This window comes from Agelaius tricolor, unplaced genomic scaffold (genome assembly GCF_023055355.1).
Source record: "Agelaius tricolor isolate 1412-34295 unplaced genomic scaffold, bAgeTri1.0.p SCAF_20, whole genome shotgun sequence".
Taxonomy (NCBI): Eukaryota; Metazoa; Chordata; class Aves; order Passeriformes; family Icteridae; genus Agelaius; species Agelaius tricolor.
The window spans coordinates 9,979,118-10,000,783 of record NW_027269280.1 but is presented as its reverse complement, the minus strand read 5'-3'; the positions used below and the strand labels follow the sequence as shown (position 1 = coordinate 10,000,783).

General features: G+C 50.4%; 1 protein-coding gene across 4 annotated transcripts in view; it reads right to left on the bottom strand.

Annotated features, from left to right (window-relative positions):
* SRRM4 (serine/arginine repetitive matrix 4) overlaps window positions 1-21,666 on the bottom strand; it is a 46,408-nt gene that overhangs the window by 15,164 nt on the left and 9,578 nt on the right. Inside the window, exons 2-8 of one of the 4 annotated variants that reach the window (XM_071445481.1) lie at window positions 12,171-12,314; window positions 9,919-9,999; window positions 8,762-8,833; window positions 7,421-7,447; window positions 6,910-6,960; window positions 4,221-4,313; window positions 3,072-3,228 (exon numbers count right to left, since the gene is read on the bottom strand). In XM_071445481.1, coding sequence (XP_071301582.1) covers window positions 3,072-3,228; window positions 4,221-4,313; window positions 6,910-6,960; window positions 7,421-7,447; window positions 8,762-8,833; window positions 9,919-9,999; window positions 12,171-12,314 — 625 coding nt within the window. Of the gene's footprint in view, window positions 1-3,071; window positions 3,235-4,220; window positions 4,314-6,909; window positions 6,961-7,420; window positions 7,448-8,761; window positions 8,834-9,918; window positions 10,000-12,170; window positions 12,315-21,666 lie in introns of all 4 variants that reach the window. The other 3 variants (XM_071445480.1, XM_071445484.1, XM_071445482.1) reach the window with 3 other exon arrangements.

Here is a 21,666-nt window from a genome sequence, read left to right as displayed (position 1 = left end):
GCATCATTTGGACCAGCTGTACCCCACTGAGCTTCACTGGAAATCTGGCTCAAGCCTGTGATAATTTGTGGCATCACAAATGAGTTACAGTGAAAGCAAAGGAGCTGGCAAGGAAAGTGTATGCACGGTGCAGTTATCTTCATCAGCAACAACAAAGGCAATTAGATCCATGCCCTGCAGGTATTTATATTGCACTGCTAAAGGAAAGCACAGTGGCACAGTCATCCATCTGTGTCGGTGTGGAATAAAGTGCCTGCAGCTGGGCAGGGGCATTCTGTACGGAAATAAATGCTGCACATTACCCACAGCTTCTCTGTGCCTGCTGAGGCACAGGCTCACAGTCCTGCTCTCCACAGGTTCCTCTTGCTGCTGCACGGGGTTAAAGGAGAAGGAGAGGGAGAAGCTTGGAAATTCACTGCCATAAAGAAAAGTAGCAGGGAACTTTGAGGTGTTTCTGCATGTGTACATGCATGTGTGGGTGCATCAGCTTTTGCATAAAGAGGGAAAGAAGCAGCAAGGTAGATGCATAGGCCGGGCATTGTTTTGTATGCTCTATCCCCCAGCAGTTCCAGGCAGACCTAGTTAGAAATTGTGGCCGTTTCATTACAAAGGAATGAAGACAAATAGGGTGGGGAGCATAGCAGAATTTACCACAAAGCACTTCAAATTTTCAGAAGCAAAATAATGTAGAATAAAAAAATTGTGAAAAGCAAAACCTTTGCTTTGGAAGTGCTATAGCATTATCTCATATTTCCCTGTATCTCTGGGTATTTTTCCCTGATCCTCCTTGGACAGCCCCTTTTCTATGGAGATGTGACAGCACATCTCCCCAGGTAAGGATGGTTTTGTTTGGAAGCCCATGCCAGATGGAAGGATAGGGAGTGTAACATACCAACTCTCACAGAGGACTGAAACATGGCATTTTTGAATCCTAATTCTGATTTTTTTCACAAAATCTTTTATTCTCCAGCTTTTTCTTTTTTTTTTAAATGTATGATCAACATATTCTGCAAGAGCACATTTTCATTTCAGGCTGCTCTCAAAGTCTGACAGAACGAAGCTTATTCATAGAACAACCATTTAACTCATGAAAAGGAAAGGCTTCAAAGGGTTGTGTATAGTCATTAATAAATGAGACTAAAGGTTCCCATTCCATTTTTCTCTTGCCAGTTTTGAGTACATGATATTTAATGACCTTATTCAGCAAAATTTCAGGGGCAGCTCTTAACCAGGGGCTTCAATTTGAACAAGTCTTAAATGTGCTCTTGAATGGTGTCCCAAGAGAATGTACTTCTTTTGGGGACAGGAGGACAGTAGTGGCTTTCATGAGTCATTATGCCTCTTAGTCATTAAAATATTTGCCTAAGTTATTAACCCTTACTAGAAAGAACACAGGAGTACCCTGATGACTTTTACTTTGCATCCACCCCCTGCATCTGGAACTATCAAGCTCTTGTCTTTCCTTCCCTGCAGCTTTTCCATTTGCTTCACTCATTTACCTCAAGTGAAGCAAATGGAAAAACAAGTGCAGGATGCTTGAGTTTAGCTCATTTTAAAGCTTTTAAAATTTTAAATTAGAGTTTACTCTTTCTCAGGAAACAGAACAGCTGGCAGTTGGCCTCACAGGACTTAGGAAGCCTGGCTTCCGAGAGAGGAAACCTAGCACTAATTAAAAACTAGGCTTAGGCTCAAAAGCATTTATGAAAAATACGCTGCTTGAACTCAACAACACCCTGGTGACATGATGCAGTCTTTGGCTGGTTTTTTTTTGGGGGGGGAGGAGCTCTGGACTCAGCAACACCCCCAGTTCATGACAATGAGCTTCATACCTTGTTTTTCTTCCTCTGCGTGTGCGTGCACACACCAGCGTGTGGTGTGAGGTTCTGCTCTCCAGACTGCCTTATAAGGCTTTACAAGCAGTGACTCACATGGCCCCACACGCTCTATAACGAGAGCAAATATGCATATCTATAATGTTGAGAGACAGCTTGTGCCTGTCTGTACCCACGTACAATCCCTGGGTATTTTGATCGGCACGCTGTCTGTGTGGGTGAGTGGGTAGAGTCTCTCCTCTTGCTGGCACCATCTCTCTCCTATCTGATGTAGCTCCTGCGTGTGGCTGAGCTATTTCCAACTGATGACTGGGCCTAAAGGAGAAAACAACTTTGGGGCTTGGAGGACTCTGTAGTCAAAACACCTCTAGCATTAGCCATCCACACGTGTGACTATCAGATCCTGCACTACCTCCAGTCCTACGTAGCAATTTCTCTCTCCAGAGTGCCTATCTGATACCAACACCACAGTCAGGGCATCACACCTCTGCTTTACTGCTGCCAGGAACAAAGGGGAAGCATGCCACAGAAAAGGAAGACTTATATCAATCTCTATCTAATATTTCTCTCCATCTCTTGCTCCCTCAATTCACGTATTATATCATCTCTTTCTGTGTATATGGAAAAACATCCCAAGGCACTGAGCCTGATTTTACCCTCAGATGCACATGCAGTTCCCATTAGCATCAATGAGGGCTGCTCATAACTTCCAAATTTGGCCCCTGGGCTTGTCAGTCCAGAGAAATAGTGATCTTAGAAGGATCCTGATAGTCAGAAAACATCCCATGCCAATAATCACCAGCTCATTAAATGTAAATGTTCCTTCTGTATATGTTTGATACCCTTTTTCAGCCTGAAGGACTAAACTTTTGGATGTAAAGACCAGTGAAGTAAGTTCACATCCAGCTGAGCAAAGACTGCATAACAAACTCTTCCCTTTAAAATATCGTTTCTGGAGGCCACTTTTTTTTTTTTTTTTTGGTTAAATGTCCTCAATTCATTATTCATAGTCTAAAGACTTTTCAAGTTTTCCCCCTCTCCAGCCCCACCCTTGGTGTGAAAGTGCTGAAGGAAGGAATGACTTTACATACATTGGAAAACAGCACCATGAATTAATAATACAGTTTAACCAAGTTCGTCTAACATCACTATAATTGAGTTATAAAAATTTCATATCAGAGTTCTTGCCCAGATTCCTCTGGCTAGTTCAAGCAAAGAAGGACAGTGTATAATACTTACTACTTCCTTAGAAGACAGGAAGCTGTAGAGTGGGAGGGTTTGGCTGGCTTTTTGACTGGCCTGAACCTCTGCAGAGGAGCTTCTCTTTGCTGTGATCTTTGAGTGGTGCCAGGAGCGTCTTCGCCGTGTTTTACGCCCTTCCTCCCGAGACCTGGCTCTGTGCCTCCAGGAGACAGGAACAGCCAAAATGTTATTCCTTAGGATTGCAGTAGTGCCCTTTCCCAGCTCCACACCAACCCCTGGCAGGTCTGTGCTAGGACTCTGCGGATGGGAGAATGTCCTTCCACATGACTGCTCTGTGGAGTCATGAGGGAGAGAAAAGGGATGTTTTGCTTTTCTACTTTAAAAGAAAAATAATAATTTTGCATCCAGGTTTTGGACCTTAACCTCAAATTTCAGCTCCAATGCATGATTTTATGGTGGCTCGAGGCAAGCCATGACCTTCCTGCACCATAAAATGTTCCTATGGTGACACACCTCCAAGAGAAAACACACTCTGCTCTTGCGTGAGCACCCCTCCAATTACTGATTGCATTCCTCCCCCCACTGATCCTCAGCTTTTCATAAGAAAATTCCCAGTACTTAGGAGGAGTGAAGTAGGAGAGTGGGGGTGGGCTGTTCAAGTGCTTTCAGAGAACATGAAAAATGAAATTATGATGTGTATAAATGACTTGCTATTGCAGCAATGCTGGGTCTAGCACCAGCATCCACTTTAGCCGGCCCCAGGACGCATCTGTCATCCAGAGGAGAGATTTTAATCAGGTCAAAGACAATGACTACAGATTGCCATGGGCAAATATATTTCCATTGCTAAGACCATGTTTAAGGGTTTCCTGGGACATCAGCAGTACAAAACCCTTGGGCTGGGGAAGGGACACTAGACTGGAATCAGCTGTCATGGGCTGAGCATCAGCCATGGGGATTAGAAGTGACTGTCAGATCAAAAAGCTGCAGCCACTGCTTCTTGAGGCAAAACCCTTCCATGGCCGAGACCAGAAACAGCTCAGCCCCCAGTGTGTGACACTGCTGCTGCCAGAATGGGAAGTGGCTGTGCACAGAGAGCCTGCGGGTCACACAGGCTGTGGCAGCCACATCCTTGAGCCCAGCAGGCAGTGCTGAGGACGCTGAGCTCGGGAGCAGTGTTGTTACCTGCTCCGGCAGCTGGGGGAGTGGGAGTCGGAGCTCTCTGAGCGAGAGTGGCAGCGGCGATGCCGATGGGATTTCCGGGTGCGCCCACGAGAGCTTTAAGAAGCAGAGAAAGAAAAGCAGCATTAGGTTAGCAAGGGAGGGGATGCAAGAGCCAGCAGCTGAAGGCTGAGGTCGATAATGTTCAAATCAGGAGGGAGGTATGCCTTTTAAACCGAAGAGATGGGTGTGTGAAACATGGCACAGAACATCAAGGCATGAGAAATTCTCCATCCCTTCATCGCTGCAGTGACATCTTCCTGAGATCTCTGCTAGCATTTTACACACAGGCTATTAGGTTGGCTCTGTAGCATGCTGGGGGAAGATTTGTGGACAAGCATGTGGAAGTACAGTAGCCAGCACCAATCCTTTCAACATTTTAAAGAGCCATGTGCTTGCCTTTCATCCTGCAGCTTACCCTGTAACAGCCAGGCAGCTGCCCAAGACCTTCCTGTTGTGAGCCTTGGGGGAAGCACCATCTCTGTGTGCAAGCCATCACAAAGCTCCAGCCCTCGCCCTAGTGTTGGCTCCTTGTTAAAGAGCAGGTACAGAAGGACAAGCTCCAAGTGACAGAGTTCACTCAGCCTTCCCACCCTCTCCAGGTGGGAGCATTTAGCCAGTGCTGTGGGCAGCTCTCCCAAGCACAGCCTGCCTCGTGCACGGTTCCTGCTTGAGAGACAGGACCATTTCCCTGGCTTCTGACAGGTGCCCAGTCACTGGTGCTGCCTTTTCTGACAGGGCCTGAGGACAGTCCTCAACAAACTGTGTGTAGGGCACAGAGGGCCAGTGCCCTGCTGCAGTTCCTCTGCACCACCAGGCTGTTTCTCATGGATTACCTGGCCCTGTTACCTAAGGGCTGTAGTTGTCCATGCCAACAGCTGAAGTCCTGGGTGCAGAGAGCAGGGTGACAGGCTAGCTGCCACCATCTGTGCCCCATCCCTCCCATCTTTGTTCACCACAGCAGTTAATTTAGGTCTGGAAACGTTTCCATCTGCTCAGGCTGGCATGGCTGTGCCAGCAGGCAAAGCTAACTGTGGGGTGAGCTGGTGGGAACAGCCTGACTTCATGGCCACACTACACAAGCACTGACAGCACAAACACAACCTGCTTGGACAGCATTTAGCAACTTGCTGGTATAAAAACTCAGCAAATAATTGCTTGAGAACAGCATCTCCTTTAAGACAAAAGGGCAACCTCCAGGGCAATTCCTTCAACTCTGCTTGGCTGTTTTCTTTGATGCTTTTCACACCCAATGATTCTGTTTTTCTTAAACTTCACATTTCGGGATCCTCCTTTCTTATTTCCATACAGCTGAAATCAGCAACACTGAATATCTTTCACTCATATGGTGGATTTGTGTGAAAATCCCTGTGTTTGCCCTTCACCCCCTCCACCAGACCTTCCAATTTGTCTTCCCTTCCTGCAGAAGGGAAAGCTGGTCCTGTGTGTTTTAGATAACCAGTTGCTCGATGCAAAGATAAGTCAAAGCAGTGTGATTATACAAAAATCCTCATGGGATCCATCTGATCCACGCCTGGGAGCAAAAGATTTGCAGAAACTGGGAGTGGCTGAGCTCTGATTTGCCAGCAGAAAAATGAAGCTAAAATGCCTTGGCTGGTTTATCCCTAAAGAGCAATTCCAGCAGCTCTGGCTCCCTGAGGTCAGGGCCCACCAGCAGGACATGGATCCTGGCTTTAACTGCACTGTTAGGGCACTACTGTGTTAGGCTGGGGAGATGCCCCCTTTTACAGATTACCTAGGAAGCCTCTCCTTTTACCACTAAGGTTTCTAGGTGCAGGGCAGCCCAGCTTGAAAGGAAACTGAGCTGAAACTGTGCCACTTAATGTGCAGAAATCTTAGTGAAAAGGAGACTGGCTTTCTGCATACAATGGAGATGGCCTGTGCAGGCAGTATCACAAGGCCCAGAAAAGCTGACCAGGGGCTCAGTGCCCAAGGTTCAGCCCCAGGACTGTTACCTTGCTCTGAAAGCAGGTCAGAAGCCACAAGTTGCAGTTCCCAGAAGACAGAGAACGAAGGGAAAAACAGAGGCAGCTTACAGTCCTTCCAGTCCTGAGGACCCCCATTTTATACCTTGCCCCTCAGGACAAAGATTGTGCTCTGCTAGCACTCCAGGGCTGAACCTCAACACCAGATTTTTGCAAACTCCATCCCCTCCAAGCAATCCCTTCTCCTCCCCTTGACCCCATTCAGATCCTTGGCTGTATTGTACCTCATGGGTAGGTCCTAATGCAACCTCCTAGAGCAGCAAACCAGGAGTTGCTGAGGCCCTTCCCAGTAAGGGTGTGCCAGCCTGCCCTTCTGGCAGGTCAGTGTTCAGCCTCTCATGCTGCCCCCACCAGAAAAGCTGGAGCCTTCTCTCTGGACTGGGTGGACGAGACTCTGCACATCCATGCACAATGCACAAAGTGCAGAAAGAGGTGTCACAAAAGAAAGGTGGAGGAAAGATCTCCAGCCTCTACAAGCCCTTTTCCATTCCAGCAAAACCAGAATTGCTGGTTTTAGCTTCAAAATTATCCTGAGAAATGCTCAGAGCTGTGCCGCAGGTGTTAGCTCCAGGGGCCCCACCACATCAAGCACTTCCTAGCCCCACACTGTGCAGGCAGGGCAGAGAACTCCATGAACCACTACTTACTGTTTTTTGTGTTTTCTTTCTTCCTTTCTCTTACTTTTGGGGCTTGAAGAACTAAATAAGAAATGGCTAATTAATTCGGAGATTTCTGTTCCGATAAAAAGCTGCACAATCACACATCAATGTTACAGCTCAGTTGCCCGAGAGCATGCAGTAAAAATGAAAGGGATTCATGGTTGTCACAGCACAGGGGGTCTGAGTGCCTGCTGACAAATCTGCTTCATGGGCTTGGCCAAAACCCTCAAAGAGATCAGCCAACTTGGTGACTTTGCCTTTTTCCATAGAGAAAATGAGTACTTCTTGATAATGTATACTGGAACCAGAACAGCTCTTCCAGTCCACAGCTGGGGAGGCACTGACCCCAAAACCACATGGAATGGGGGGGACCCAAGGGGATTCCACAAGGAAACATTTCTTCTAAATGTCTTCTGCCCCCAGTCAGTGAACATCAACCTTGAAGAGACCATTAAACTCTTATTTCTAAGGGACCACCCCACACTTGCTTAACTCTTACCTGTGCCTTCTCTTCTTTGATGACAACCTGCAAGACACAAATATGTACATTGAATGCAGGGTCTCACAAAATTGGAAATTTGAGTCCAAGACAATGTATTTAGGCTCAGACTGAGCACTGAGAAAAGACCTCATGCAGCACCTGGGCAGAATGGTCCTGCCTCTCCTTTAGGCAGCTGGTGAGGGAGCAGCTGAGAAATGCTGCTGTGGCAGAAGGAACCAGCACACCCTACAAGGAATTGAGAACATGGTCCTCAGGATAACAAGTCTTTAGAGAGATCAGATACATCCCCTATCTCTGGTGGGTCCTTTTTCTCTGCTACTGCCTCCAGTTTTGCACTGCATGTAGAGGTGGGTCCATTGCCTGGTTTTCTGTATGAAAGACCAAATAGCAGTCAAGGGAAAAATCCTCTCTGTGTAACTCCAGAGCAGTCTCACAGCCAAACCAGCACCGTGGCCCTGTCTTGCCTTCTGGAGCACCATTGGGATGACATGGGAGACACCTAAATGGTTACCAAAGGTTCAAAGCCCGAGTCTCTGAGCCTGGACTTCCATCAGAAGATGGCATCCACAAAAGAGCGTAAGAATTCCTCCTTGGGAAGAAAGTCTTTTAGAGAAGTTTCTATATCTTTGTCTCTCCTTCTCTCTTGCTCTTTGGAGATTCAAGCTCAACTTTTCACCCTGTTATTCACTTATGGTAGCTTCTCTCTTTGGTTCAATATATTATAAATACATGAACCTTCTTAGGGAGATGGAATCCACTGTTCTCGTCAAATATTGGTTTAACAGCTGAGAGAAAACAGTGAAATATTTGCAATTTTAAAATTTAATCATGCTCTTTGAATTAAAAATGGACTTCAGAAGGGGAAGGTGGAAATAGTCACTGGGGCTGGGAGAGGAGACTGGGATGTGCGTGTGGGGAGTTGGTCTGAACCTTTTTCTGGTCCTGACACTCTCTGCAGCCTGGGGAGGGCTGGGGAGGAAGGGATGGGGACCAGCACAAACCCTGAGCACTGATCCCACTGGCATTCCAGAGGATGGACACACGTGAATAGGACAGCAAGGACAGCAGGCTGAGGCTCCACAGACCTCTCAGTGATTTGGCTTGTCCACCTCTGTGTCCCCTGGTTCACATTTCCCTGTTTGCATTGGGTGGACACCCCATTCCACACCCTCCTAGCCCAGAGGGACTCGGGCTATGCCTCCCCTTGGCTGCCCAGAGCCTCATAACTCTCTGCCCACTGGGACCAACAGCTGCCCAGGCAGCAGCGCCTTCCACCCCTTCTCCAAACACCCAACAGCCAGTGCCAGACGGGAATTACATTTTCAAGGAAAAAAATACCTGTTTCTTTTTCGCTTCTTGGAGCTTTTCTTCTTCTTCTTCTTCACAGGTGATGGGCTGTAGGAGGGAGACCTGAGGGAGGCAAAGGGCATTAGGGACCACAGGGCTGCTCACAGCCGTGCCAGCCACCCTAACACTCACCCCCCCCCCAGTGGCATCTCCAGGGCAGAGAGTGGCTAGGGGATCCTGGTAGGAGCAGGATGAGCCCAGAGATGGACCCAGGGATGAGCCTCAACCCAGCTCTGCTGCCCTGAGGGGAGGGCGAGAAGATGGCGGCACCTTCCTAGGCTGTGGAACCCCCAGGCCCTCACTCCTCCATCTTACACTGACCCTTTTCCCTCATACTCAGCCAAGGGCTGCCCTGCCTGTCCCCTCACACTGCCATGGCTCCCTCATGAACCTCTCCCTTCACAACCAGCCGACGGTTGCCCTTCCTGTCCCTCACACCGCCATGGTTCCCTCATACCCAGCCAAGAGCTGCCTTGCCTGGCCCCTCACGCCACCATGGCTCCCTCATGATGTTCCTCCCTCACACTCAGCCAAGGACTGCCCTGTCTGTCCCCTCATGCTACCATGGCTCCCTCATGACCCTCCTCCCCCATACCCAGCCATGCGCTGCTATGTCTGTCCCTCACACCACCGTAGCTCCCTCACACCCAGCCAAGGGCTGCCCTGTCTGTCCCTCACACTGCCATGGCTCCCTCACACCCAGCCAAGGGTTGCCCTGCCTGTCCCCTCATGCTACCATGGTTCCCTCATACCCAGCCATGGACTGCTCTGCCTATCCCCTCACACCGCCATGGCTCCCTCATGACCCTCCTCCCCCACACCCAGCCATGCGCTGCTCTGCCTGTCCCCTCACACCGCCATGGCTCCCTCATGACCCTCCTCCCTCACACCCAGCCAAGGGCTGCCCTGCCTGTCCCCTCACACCACCATGGCTCTCTCATGCCCCTCTCCCCTCACACCCAGCCAAGGGCTGCCCTGCCTGTCCCCTCACACCGCCATGGCTCCCTCATGCCCCTCTCCCCTCACAGCCAGCCAAGGGCTGCCCTGCCTGTCCCCTCATGCCACCATGGCTCTCTCATGCCCCTCTCCCCTCACAGCCAGCCAAGGGTTGCCCTGCCTGTCCTCTCACGCTGCCATGGCTTCCTCACCTCCTTCTCTTCTTGCGGCCAGATTTCTTTTTCTTCTTCTTCCCCCGAGCTGGCAGCGGCCGCTCCCCATCACACGAAGGGCTGAGGATGAGGGACAAGACCCAATAAACATTAAAAATAATAAAAATAAACCCTGAATGGGCTCACATGGGACTCTCTGGCATCACCACCTCAGGGACAGAGGGCAGCAAGGTCAGCGTTCATGGTAGGCCAAGGGTGTGGGTGCTGCCTCATTACCCTCTAACAAATTATTTAGTCACAGTTTAAACGAACTGTCTAATAGAGATATAACAAGACAGCTCCACCACAGCAATGCTGATTATTTAAAACGTGTTTGCTGAGGTTAACGACTCCAAAACAGATTTATAGGTTTTGTTGCTCTTTGTAAATATGCTTTAAATAATTAATTGGCATTTAATTTGCATACAGTAATTATTGCAACCAGATGCATCTAACTATAATAAAGACTTGACATGTGTTAAGTAGCAATTGATTAGAAATATATATATATTTATTGAGACACTATGGTAATTGAAGGAGATATGCATCTCTTATACAGTTGTTAAACCTTGAAAATAAACCCTCCTGCAAATTAATTTCTTCTTTAAACATATGATGCTGAATCGTGTTATGTTTCAATGAAAAGCAAATACCGTGGTTAATTAATTCAGAGCATTGGGCTGAAAAAAATGACAGATACTCTGTGGCTACTCATTAACTAAAGCAAATGCTTGTAAAGACAAAGGCAGCTGGTGGCATCCCTAAATCAGCCCAAATCAGCCATGTGCATCTCCAAACAGATCCACCGGTCCCTCTGAAGCCCCAAATGGATCCAGGACCAAGGTTTGTGGGGGCACAGCAAGCTCCCCAGGGCCTCTGAAAAATCACTGAGGGTGCTGGGTTTGCGCCTCAGTTTCCCCACTTCTCATCCTGCCCCTGGGAACAGCCAAGAGCAAGGGATGGGTGGAAGTAGCCCCATGGCTGGAGAATGCTGTGAGATCTTCACTACAAAACAGGCTAGAAATTGAGCAGTTTTCTGCAGAAAGAACAAACATTATTGCTAATGAAAGTACTAATGCAGAGCAAACGACACTTTGGGGGGGGACACTCAGACTCCACCACCCCTCAACACTTGATCATCCAGGGCTTGAATTACCACTGAAATTACACTATCATAAAAACTCAATTGCTTAGTGCTTTTAATACACTTTGGGAAAAAAAAATAAAAGCTCTGCAAAATGAAACTGCAGGCTAATGCTTCAGTTGTGAGCTGTGAATACTGAGTGCTTCTGGTGCAGTAAATCCAGTGTGCAAGCATGGCATGGCCCCATGGAGCACCCACATCCTCCTCCTCAGGATTTCACGGATCAGCAGCAGCACCATGAGAGGATGTGGCACACCTTGGTGGCCCTTCCACCTCAATGCAGACAGAAATCATGCATTTTCCAGGATGTCTCGTTGTCACTGAGCTCGGACACCTGCCCAAAGACACCCAGGGACACGGCTGGGCACTGCCACAGCCACAGGAGAGCAACATCTGGCCATGCAGCCCCAGGCGCTTTCTGCAGAGCCCTTCTCCCTCTCCCCAGATAAAGTCTTTTGTCTTTGATGTGGCAGCTTTCTCCCATGCACTGATCTGACTTCAATTGTTCCTCCGTGATAATAATCAAAGTCTAATTAAAAGTGTGCTTTAGATTATTGTTCTGGTTGGCCTGAAATCTGAAGATATGAAATGTGCTTTCTTGCTCTTTCCTTCCAGCATCTTTAACTGAGCAGAGAGGCTTTAATCCCAGAGACGGTTGAGCAGGCAGGGCTCAGAGACCCCAGCTGCTTCATTTACAACGTTTCATTCATTTTTCTCCTCTCAAGTGGTCGGGGACTAACGACAAGCTGATAACAAGGCTGTGTCCTAATGAAGGCAGTGCTGCTGAGCTGATCTAGCATGGGGAGAGGGGAATTGCTGAGGGCGATTCCCAGCAGACCTGGTAGGCAGAGGAGTGCTGGCAGGTCTTGGAAGACTCTGAAGGAGGCTGTAGGAGCAAGCCCTGGAGTAGAAACGATCCACAGCTTTGTCCCTGCAAACTCAAACAGGCACTTCGTGCCATTGCACACATTTTCTGTGCACACACACTGAGTCATTGGAGCCACCCCCAGCTCTCACAGACCCCAGAGGGGCTGAGTAAACACCCACGGACACCTCCCCTGCCACCCCCGTGTCCCAGGGTGGCCCTGCTGACAGCCCTGGCTCGTACCTTCGTGACCTGTGGTGGCCATGGTCCCGTCTGTCCCTTCCCTTGGCACAGCCATTGGTGCTGGCAGGCTCCCTGACCACGCAGCTGCTCAGCTTCTCAGGCCGTCTGTCCTCCGCAGGGTACGGCAGGCAGCTGAGCGTCCCACTGCCAGGACAAGAGGTGACAAAGAGCCATCAGGAGCTGTGCCTTCACCTGGGGTCATTCCCACGTCCTGGGGAATCTCCTTTCCTTTTTGCAGGTGGGAGCTGTGCAGCTGTGAAGGAGAGCTCTCAGTGCTCCCACAGGGCTCTGGAATGCCCCGTTCCCGAGCCAAGCTGCACCCCAGCCCAGGCATGCTCTGCTCCTTGTTCAGGCAGAGATGCCACGAGCATTGTGCAGCTGGACAGCACAGGGCCAGATCCAATCCAATGGGAACAAAAACCAGGAGCCAGTCAGGACATCTTTGCCTGAACTGTGGGGTTTAGATCACCAGCTCTGCAGAGACAGCACAGATTTTGCACTCTGATAGGAAAAAAAACACAAAACCCTTTCCCATTTCAAATGTAGTTTTCCCAGCCTGCTAATGCCTCAAAACCACCTTGCCTCTCATACTTAACTGGCAGCAAACTTCCTACAAATAAAGTGCTGGGCTTATGAACACACCTGGTCCCGCTGACAGCTCGACCTTGAGAACCTGGGACAGCCCAGCAGAGTTAAGGGGAACCACCTGGGCCAGCTGAGTGCCTGCAAGAGCCCTTGGAGCTGGCAAGGAGCAGAGCAAAGGCAGGGAAAGCCTGGAGAGAGTGGTTTCTAAGAAACACTGGGGCTTGTGCAAGCTGAAATGGAGAAAAGAAGCTACTGAATGGAGAAAACAAACCCAAACAAGTCTGCGTGCAGACACTCAGGAGGAAAGTAAATAGGTTTCTAGGCCCCGCAGATATTTATTTCAAAGAATGAAAAGATTAATGAAAAGCCATAAACCATACCCAGCAGGGGTGCTGAAAACGCTGGGGTTTAGTGTCATCCAGAGCATTATGGAAGAGATAAAGCAAATGTGGGCATGTCCAGGCCCAGCCAGGCTGTGGGGTGGTACCCAGGGTAGGCTGGGCTCAGCTGGCACTAAAAGTGTCCCCATTTCTTCCCATTACCATTTTAAAGCTGATCCCAGGACTGGGCTGTGGGTGCCACTTTAGGGTCAGCTCTGCTGTCCCGTGGCTGTGTCTGTCACCAAGCCTAGCTCCTCTCCTTGGAAAGCAACACTCTGGAGCCCTCAGGCCATGTGGATCCCACCAGAGCAGGGGGAGGCTGGGATGTCCCCCTGCCAGCCCTGCAGCCACAGTGAAAGATGCTTTGGCTGCAGAGACCACCACAGCCATCACACATGGGCTGTGGAGACAGGAACAAGGCCAGGGCCAGGTGTGTGCTGTACATCTGGGTGTTAAGTGGGGACAAGAAGGTGGTTAAAGGGCAATGGTACATTAAAAAAGCCCCAGTTAGGCATGGCCAGAGCCTTGCATGCCCCAGGGAACATCCTGCTGCCTGCCTCAGCCATGAATAACAACACTCCTTGGGGTTGGAGTTGGCACAGGAGCACCTGCAGAAGGGTCACCCCTCTCTTCCCACCTGTTTTTTCTCTCTCTACAAGCATCCACTTTCTCTAATAGCCAGCTCCTCCTTGAAGCCCATTTTGTAATGCCTTGACATTTAAGGGTGCGCACAGCCAAACAAAAGGGACAGGGATCAGTGGGGGGAAGCTGGGTGAAATGTTTCTGGCCCAGACCATGCAGGAGGGTGAATAATCCCTCTGGCTTTAAAAAGTCTGTAATAAATCCCCCAGTCGCTTCCCAACATCTCCATTATTTTTTACCATCCAGGAAGCTACATGGTTAATCATTTTCTGTGTGCCAGCTAATTGGCTCGTGGCCTTTCCCAAACCCCTTTTAAGAACAGCCTTCTGAGGCTCAATCATTAGGATCCATTAAAAACGTCCCCAAATTAATGACCTGTGCAAAGTCTGAGCTGGATGCACTCTAGCAGCAGAGGCAGGGGGGATCCTCCCCAGGCTGGCAGCAGGCTGGAACACCACTGCCAGGAGCCAGGCACAGCAGGTGACATCCTTGTCACCCAGCCTCTAATGGGATTTCCAGGTCCTGGGGTCAAAACATATTGGCCTCGAGGCAATCAAGGACTCCTGTCCTGCAACATGCCAGGAGCCATTTCTTCTGGGCTTGGAAGTAATTATTGATGGAAATAATTATTCTCCAATTCCATCAAAGGCTGGCTTCCATTCAACCAAATGCTCTCCTCTGATGGATGCTGAGAGTCACTAATGCTTTAAACTGGCTGGTAATCCCCTGGCGTGGAGCTCCATAGACATTGATTGAATATATATATATATATATATATATATACATACATTTTCTTATTGTCTTTCGTGTCTTTCATGACTGATATAAAAGTGATGCAGTTTGGTGTGAATGATCTCTGTGGCCTCAAAGGAGGGATTATCACACCTTCCCTGCTGTTTGTGCCTGCAGCAGAAAAGATGAAGCCTCTGTGGGTGTTTTTGCTGGAGCTGGCCCAGGGAGAGCAGCGGGGATGCTCAGCAGATGCTGCTGGGAGCACGGGGCTCACTCAGCCCGGGGCTGTGCCAGAGGAGGCAGGAGGGTGCCCTGCTGGGGGGCAGCACTGCTCCAGCACTCCTAGTGAGGCACAAGCCTCTCTCCCCACTGTTTGGTTGCATGTTTGTCCCTAAGGATGCACTCACTCCTGGCCATGGACAGGCAGCTGCCAGGACAAGGCAGCTGCCCACCCATCCCACCTGCCTTCCAAACTTCTCCATTTCCACTTGGCAATTTGATCCCTTGCACTCATTTTTCTCTTCCCTTTCTTTCTCCTGTGCAGGAACCCAGCCTGTCCATCAGACCTGTCCAGAAGCAGCACAGCTGCTCCTGATGGGAGACCCTCCACAGCAGGGCACCTGTGGGCTGCCTGCCACCCACTCAGTGCAGAACATGTCCTGTGCAACCACCCACCACAGCTGGCTCATCCTGTCCCTTCCCATCCCAGCAGGCTCTGGTCCAGGAGGGGTTTTTGGGTTCATGGCAATTTTTGCCAACATTGCAGTGGCTGGAAGAGAAGCAGCAGGCACACAGTGCCCTCAACTCTGCACCAGCACAAGCCTCTCACAGCCCAGGTTGCCCACCTTCACACTGTGGTGTCAGATTTGGGCTCTCACATGTATTCCCTCTCTAACAGAATGTGCTGGCAGCAGAGGGTCACGATCTATTGCCTATCCCAATACCAATGATGCAGGAAAGGTCACCGGTGGGAAGGAACTCAACATCCCTTATTTGAAGGTGGATGAAACCACCATAAACCACCATGGCCACATGGAGGAGAAGGGATGGGTGGCTCTTTGCTGCTGGCAGTGCCCTGAGGCCAACCCACTCTGCCTCCCTTGCCTGGGGAAGGGATGTCACCCCCAGTGTGTGGGGATACCGTGGAGCCCAGTTAATGACTGCCCTTGCCCATGGACAGATCCTGGCACTGCCCACAGAGGACAGGACAAAGGCACAAAGCATTTGCTGCCTCAGGGAGCAAACTCCCAGACCATGTCCATCCCTCCATCCTGGGCTGCCATGCTGCCTGCCACGGCCAAATGCCATCTCATCAGGCCATGACATGTGGCACTTGGTGACACAGGCTGCTCGGGGAGCTGAGCCCAGCGACACCCGTGCCCCCCGGCCCTCAGTGACAGCACTCAGGGGGGTTTGCTGTGCACTTGACATTCCCTGGGTGCTGCCATCCCCTGCCCACAGGCTCCCCTGGCCCAGCCCAGCTCCCCTGGCCCTGCAGCTGCCTCCTGCCACAAACCTTCCATCAGTCAGCCTTTCCCTGCAGTAACTCGTCTCAAGAGGAGACAAAAGCAGGAAAATTTTCTCCCTAGTGACCTTTCAGCTGCCAGACTGTGGCACCAGACCATCTCCCCACTCAATTGTGTTGTCCCTCACCTCCACGGGATGGACCCCAGCAGTTCCAGCCATCGGTGGCCTTGTGCAGCCCCTGTGTCCTTCCCAGCTGCCCTGCAAGCAGCAGTGTAAGCAAACTGGGGCTGGACCATGCTAACCAAGCAGTTTTTGGGGATTTTTTTATCCTTTATTTTCCTTTGCACATGCAGCTGGGTTGGGTGCTGGATGCAAAGCACTTCAGAGGCCCTGGGCACTGAGTGCACTTGGCAGACCTGCACTGGCAGCACTTCCAAGGTCAGAGGATTTGGGACAGCCAATACAGAAACTTTACTACATTCCCTGCTTCAGCCCTAGCTGGCTTCATGTTCCCATCATCTTTACACCCCTCAGTGAAAAGGCAGGAGCAGCTTCAGCCAACCAAACCCCGCAAATAAAATAGGCTAAAGCATCTCTGATGAGCCTAAAAGCTGTGAATGTTTCACTGGCATTAAATGATGAAGGATGGAACTGGGAATATCAGGATATGGCATCCTGAGGGGAGGCTGGAGAAACTCCTGTGCCTGCAGCTGCTTGCACCAGGGATGTTCTTGCCACTTCTCTTGAGTAACATGCAGAAAGTGCATGGACAGGTGACAGAATATCCCATCTTTCCTCTCCTTTCCTCACCTGGAGGTTTTGACTGTGCAAGAGAAGGCAGTGGTGGGTCAGGATCCCCGCTCTCCCACATCCCTGCACTCTCTGCCACAGCCACATCATGTGTGCTTCTGCCCTGGGCTCTAGTGAGGGTGATCTGAGCTGCTCAAAGTGTTTCTAAAATCCACCCTTTGGGCTGAGAAGCTTTTTGGCACCGGCAAAATGAGCCTGTGATTTTCTCTCTTGCTCTCTGGCTTTGCTTATCTGATTGAAAAAGAAAATGGTCAGACCATTCCCTTGTCCCCCAAGAGGGAGGGGACAGAAAAGACTGTTGTAAAGACATTTCCCAGCAAAAACTCCAGCAGATGTGTTTATGTAAAGCTCTTTGAAATACGCACTAAAAATACCTCTTCAAAATTAGGAGATGGGGAATATTGTGAGTGCTTCCCACAAGCACTCACACACACACACAAACACCCAAGGCAGGTTCTTTGCCCACCTCATTCAACCCGCTATTATTAGTGCAGCAGGAGCCCTGCAGTTTGTTATTGAAAATTATAATAGCAAATCACCGAGATATTTTCCTTGATTACACAGACTCCAAGCCAGTTCAATTTTAATCTTCTCCCTGCTATTTTTTTCTGTGTATCAGCAGAGGCACCAGCTGCAGAAAGACACGTGGGTTTCTTGAGGCAGTTCAAACGCACAAGAGAAACACAATTCTGTACTATACATTTTTCATAAGATTTTTGCCACTTGTGACTCGCCTCCCCCTCCTGCTCCTGGGAACCCTGTGTCCTGGCACAAGCCTGGATGTGGCTCCTTTTCCTTCTTGCACTCCAGAAAGGTTTAACGACCGCTCTCAGCACATCCCGGGCCAAAAAAGCAGCTTGGCTCTTTCTTTTCCAGCAGTTGATTTACTATGCATGGTTGGATCAGAACAGAGGAGCTTCCCTGCTGGAAGAGGCCCCGCTGGCGGCGCAGGATCGGTGCCAGATGCTCCGGGGGATGCTGAGAGGTGGCAGCCCACGGGGAGGGCTCTGTCCCGGGCACCAGCTGGCAGCGGCTCCTGCTGTGCAGCAGGGGGTGGACAATCCCTGCAGAGGGGAAGCTCCACGGGGAAAGCCATGCCTCCGTGAATGGCCTTCTTCGGCATCCTCGGGCAGGAGGGTGAGCACAGCCTCTCCCTGCTCCCCACGGCTCGGTCCCCTCCTCCCTAGGGGCACCAGGAGCCTCATCCCTGTCCCCCTTCCTTGCAGGGCTCGCTGTCCCTTTCCCTCGCTGTCAGCGACCAGGATGGCTCTGCTGACTGCCTGCCAGCGATAACAGCGAGAAACCTGAGGAATATGGCACATGGTCACATTGTTTCTAAAGAAAACCTGGCCGGCTGCCCCATCTCGAACGGTTCCTGCGGCATCTTGTGCCTCCCACGCTGCCGGCTCGGCTCGGGGTCCCTGCGGAGCTTCCTGCCCGTCAGCACCTGCACACTGCCGGGCTAGCCTGGCTCTCAGGGGGACAATCCTGTGCCTTTCCTGTCCTCAAATCCTCCTCCTTACACAAACACCCTGCGCGTTCCCATGCCTGTACAGCAGCCAGTTTTCTCCTCCATCAGGAAACACGACGAGAGGAGTTTTGGTTATTTCGGGCGCCCGCAAATGCAGATGGAAGTGCTGACGTGCTGCCCCATGGCACAGCGATCTGGCACGTCCCTGATCCATGTTTTGGGGGTCACCTGGCTCCTGGGTGACCCAGAGGCCTGGGGCTGAGAGCTTATGCTAAACCACACCATAACCCCACAGCCACTCTCCTCGCAGCTGGCCCCAAACAGCACTCCCGGCTCCTCTCCTTGCCATCACCCCCAGGCAGCCTGCAGCAGGGGTGAGCTGACAGCCAGGCATGGGGACAGCCTGGAACGGCCCTTGCAGAGTTTGGGATTAGGAAAAGTCTGGATCTGAGCTCACGTTTCCCATTAAACGCCCACAAGCAGCACAGGGCAAACAAGCTGGGCAAAGGTCAGGACCAAGGGGCTTGGAGGGAGCCCAGCAGCTGTGGTTGGGCATTTCTCAACACAGCACGGGGAGCCAGAAGCTGAGGATGATGCTTAATGCTTTAGGAAGGGTTTCACAAAAAAAAAAAAAAAAACAAACAACTCATGGATGTCCTAGAAAAGAAGTGCTTTGGCATTACCTGCAATATGGTCAGGCTGGAGAGCACCTTCACACCCAAGGGGCTGCACAGTGCCAGCCTCTGCTCCTGGGACCATCAGATGTGCCTGCTCTCCCCATTGTCCAAACCCTGTGCTATTTGGCATGGCAAACAGCAGTGAAATAGTGAATTTGCCAATAACAACTCGTTAAATTTTAATCAAATAGGGAATGGTAAGCACACAGTTACCCAAAGCTCCTGGGAGCACTGAGAGATCACTTTAAAAATAAATTAGTAATTAGGCACTTAGAAAGCAGCAAGGAGGTGGCTGGAGAAGATCCACTTGGAGCAGCAATGCTTTCTTTGCCACTCACATATAGTTTTTCCTCTTCTCCCTTAATTTTCTTCCGTTGAATTGTCACTGGAAAAGGGGAGAACACACTGGAGGTCCCAACACTCAGGTAACTCCAAGAACAAAATCTGTTCGTGCAGCTGCCACCTGCCTGCAGAGCTGCCCTGGAAATGCCTGGCTGAGTCTCTCTGCTGCCCCATCCATCCACCCAGGCTGGGGACAGGGACACCCAGGTCACCAGATGCTGTTCATAAAGCCTGAGCCACCCCATGTGCCAGAACACAGGCATGGTGCTCCCTAGGGAACAGAGATTCCCAAGGGCTCAGCTTGAAATGACTCCAACATTAAAAATGGCTCAAATCTCCCAGGACAGACTCAGGAGTGCAGCCAAATGGATGTCCCCAACTTGGGTGCCAAATGGGTGTCCCCAGCCAGGGCATCACCTGGGCAGGGTCTGGTGAGGAGGGGTTCCCTGGCCACCCTTCTCCTTGGGACTTGTCTCCTGAACATCCAGGCCCCTGTGATGTACAGGGCTGCACTGCCAGGGCCACCCTGGGGCCAGGAGGGCTCCATGACACCGTGAGGAGCAGATGTCCCCACACAGAGAAGCGTGGGCAGGAATTAGCTCCCGTGGAAAGGAATTAACCAACAGATTTCTGCTGCTGAGCAAAGAGCCTGCAACAATCCCAGCCCAGCAGGGGATGTGGAAAGTGGACTCTAAACTCCCACCCTCACTTACTGACAGGGGTTTTTTATGGCCAAAAAGGGCCTTTCCCTCCCTGTGTGTGCAGTGACAGCTGAGCTGGGAAGCTCCTGAACTGCAGCATCATGGGTGGGAGTGTTTGTTTGACTCCAATCCTCTTTCCCTGTAACACCCCTTGGTCCTGTGGGAAACATCTCAGTGGTCAGGCTGCCTGCCCAGGAAGGACTGGTGAGGAGGTTTTGGGTAAAGGAGAGTTTCTGGAAGGGAAGACAGGGCCTTTTGTCCTCCCACTGTGCTCCAAGGTGGAAAAGGTTGGTATAGCTGTGCCATCCCTGCCACACACAGGGGTGTGGGGTGCTCAGTGCCATGTGGGAGTCAGAGCCAGAAAGAAACTTCCTGTCTGCTCTCAGGTCCCCAACCATCCACACCACCCTGCAACTCTGGCCACTGTTTTAAATCATCCCAAAAAAGAAAAAAGGGGATATTTTTCCACTTGCTGCTTCCTAGGGGGAAGATTTGGAAGAGGCAGGTGAGTCCCTGTGGCAGACCCTGCCAGGACGGGCTGCAGAGAATCATTTCAGTTTCCATCCCATCCATCTTTAATTGGGTGTAATAATAATTTTATTGCTTGCTGGGATTTGTGAGGCTGAACTAATATTTGTAAAATGCTTTGCTATCCTCAGCTGAAAGGCAATCTAGAGTGGCAAAGCCCTGGTGTTATTCACATTTGGATAATCCAGAATTATTCATAAACAAAATCAAGATTATGCAAATATATTCATTAGTTCTCAGAATACCTCCAGGAAAATAGGGGAATTAGTTTTGTTAACAATTATGTAAGTGTGTGTGTAAGCACGCACAGCCCCGGTGCTGGGGCACATTCACTTGGGACTCATCCCAGGATCCCAGAGGGCTGGAGAACAAAGGTCTGGCCTGTACAAAGCCACCACCTCAATTTTGGGATATCCTAATGCCCCACAGAAAATGAGAGCACACAGCACAGAGCTCTGTGTCCTGCCAGGGTCCCCCACTGGCACCCCCAGTGTCCCCTCTGTACCCCACGTGTGAGCACCATCACCTTACCCCCCAAACCAGCCTTCCCTACCCAAATGAGGCCTTTCACAGTACATGCAGGGCCAAGAGGCTGTGGGATTGGGATCTGGGGCAGCCCCCTCACCCAGGGCCTGCCCTCTGTGCCCAGCACAAGCCCTCACACGATGCCAGCTTGTGCCCAGCCTGGCATCTGTTTGGGATGTGCTGGGAAATGGGAGATAAAGGTGCAGTGAAAATACTGCATGGTTTAATTAATGCCACATGCCTTTCACTCTATAGGTTGTGTGGATGGTTAATTATTTTTATAAAGAAAATAATTAGTCCCAATCAAGGCAGAAGCTCTCCAGAATTACAGCTCATTAACCGCTCTCACATTTTTCTGTTCTATAAAAAGTCATGTGGTGCTGATGAAGATTATAGACCCTTGGAATCAGCATTAAATACAAATTCAGACAGTGTTACCATCCTATTACCATCAACTGCATCGACTTGGCTTCGGTAATTGCAGCTGGAGATGAAGGGCAGGGATTTCTGCTCCACACAATCTCTGGAAACAAGCACCCTGCCCATCAGTTTGCTGCAAACAATGTGACCCAAGCTCTGCCTTAGCTGAGTGCAGCCCTGAGGAGATGAGAGCCACCAAGGAGAATGGGAAAAGCT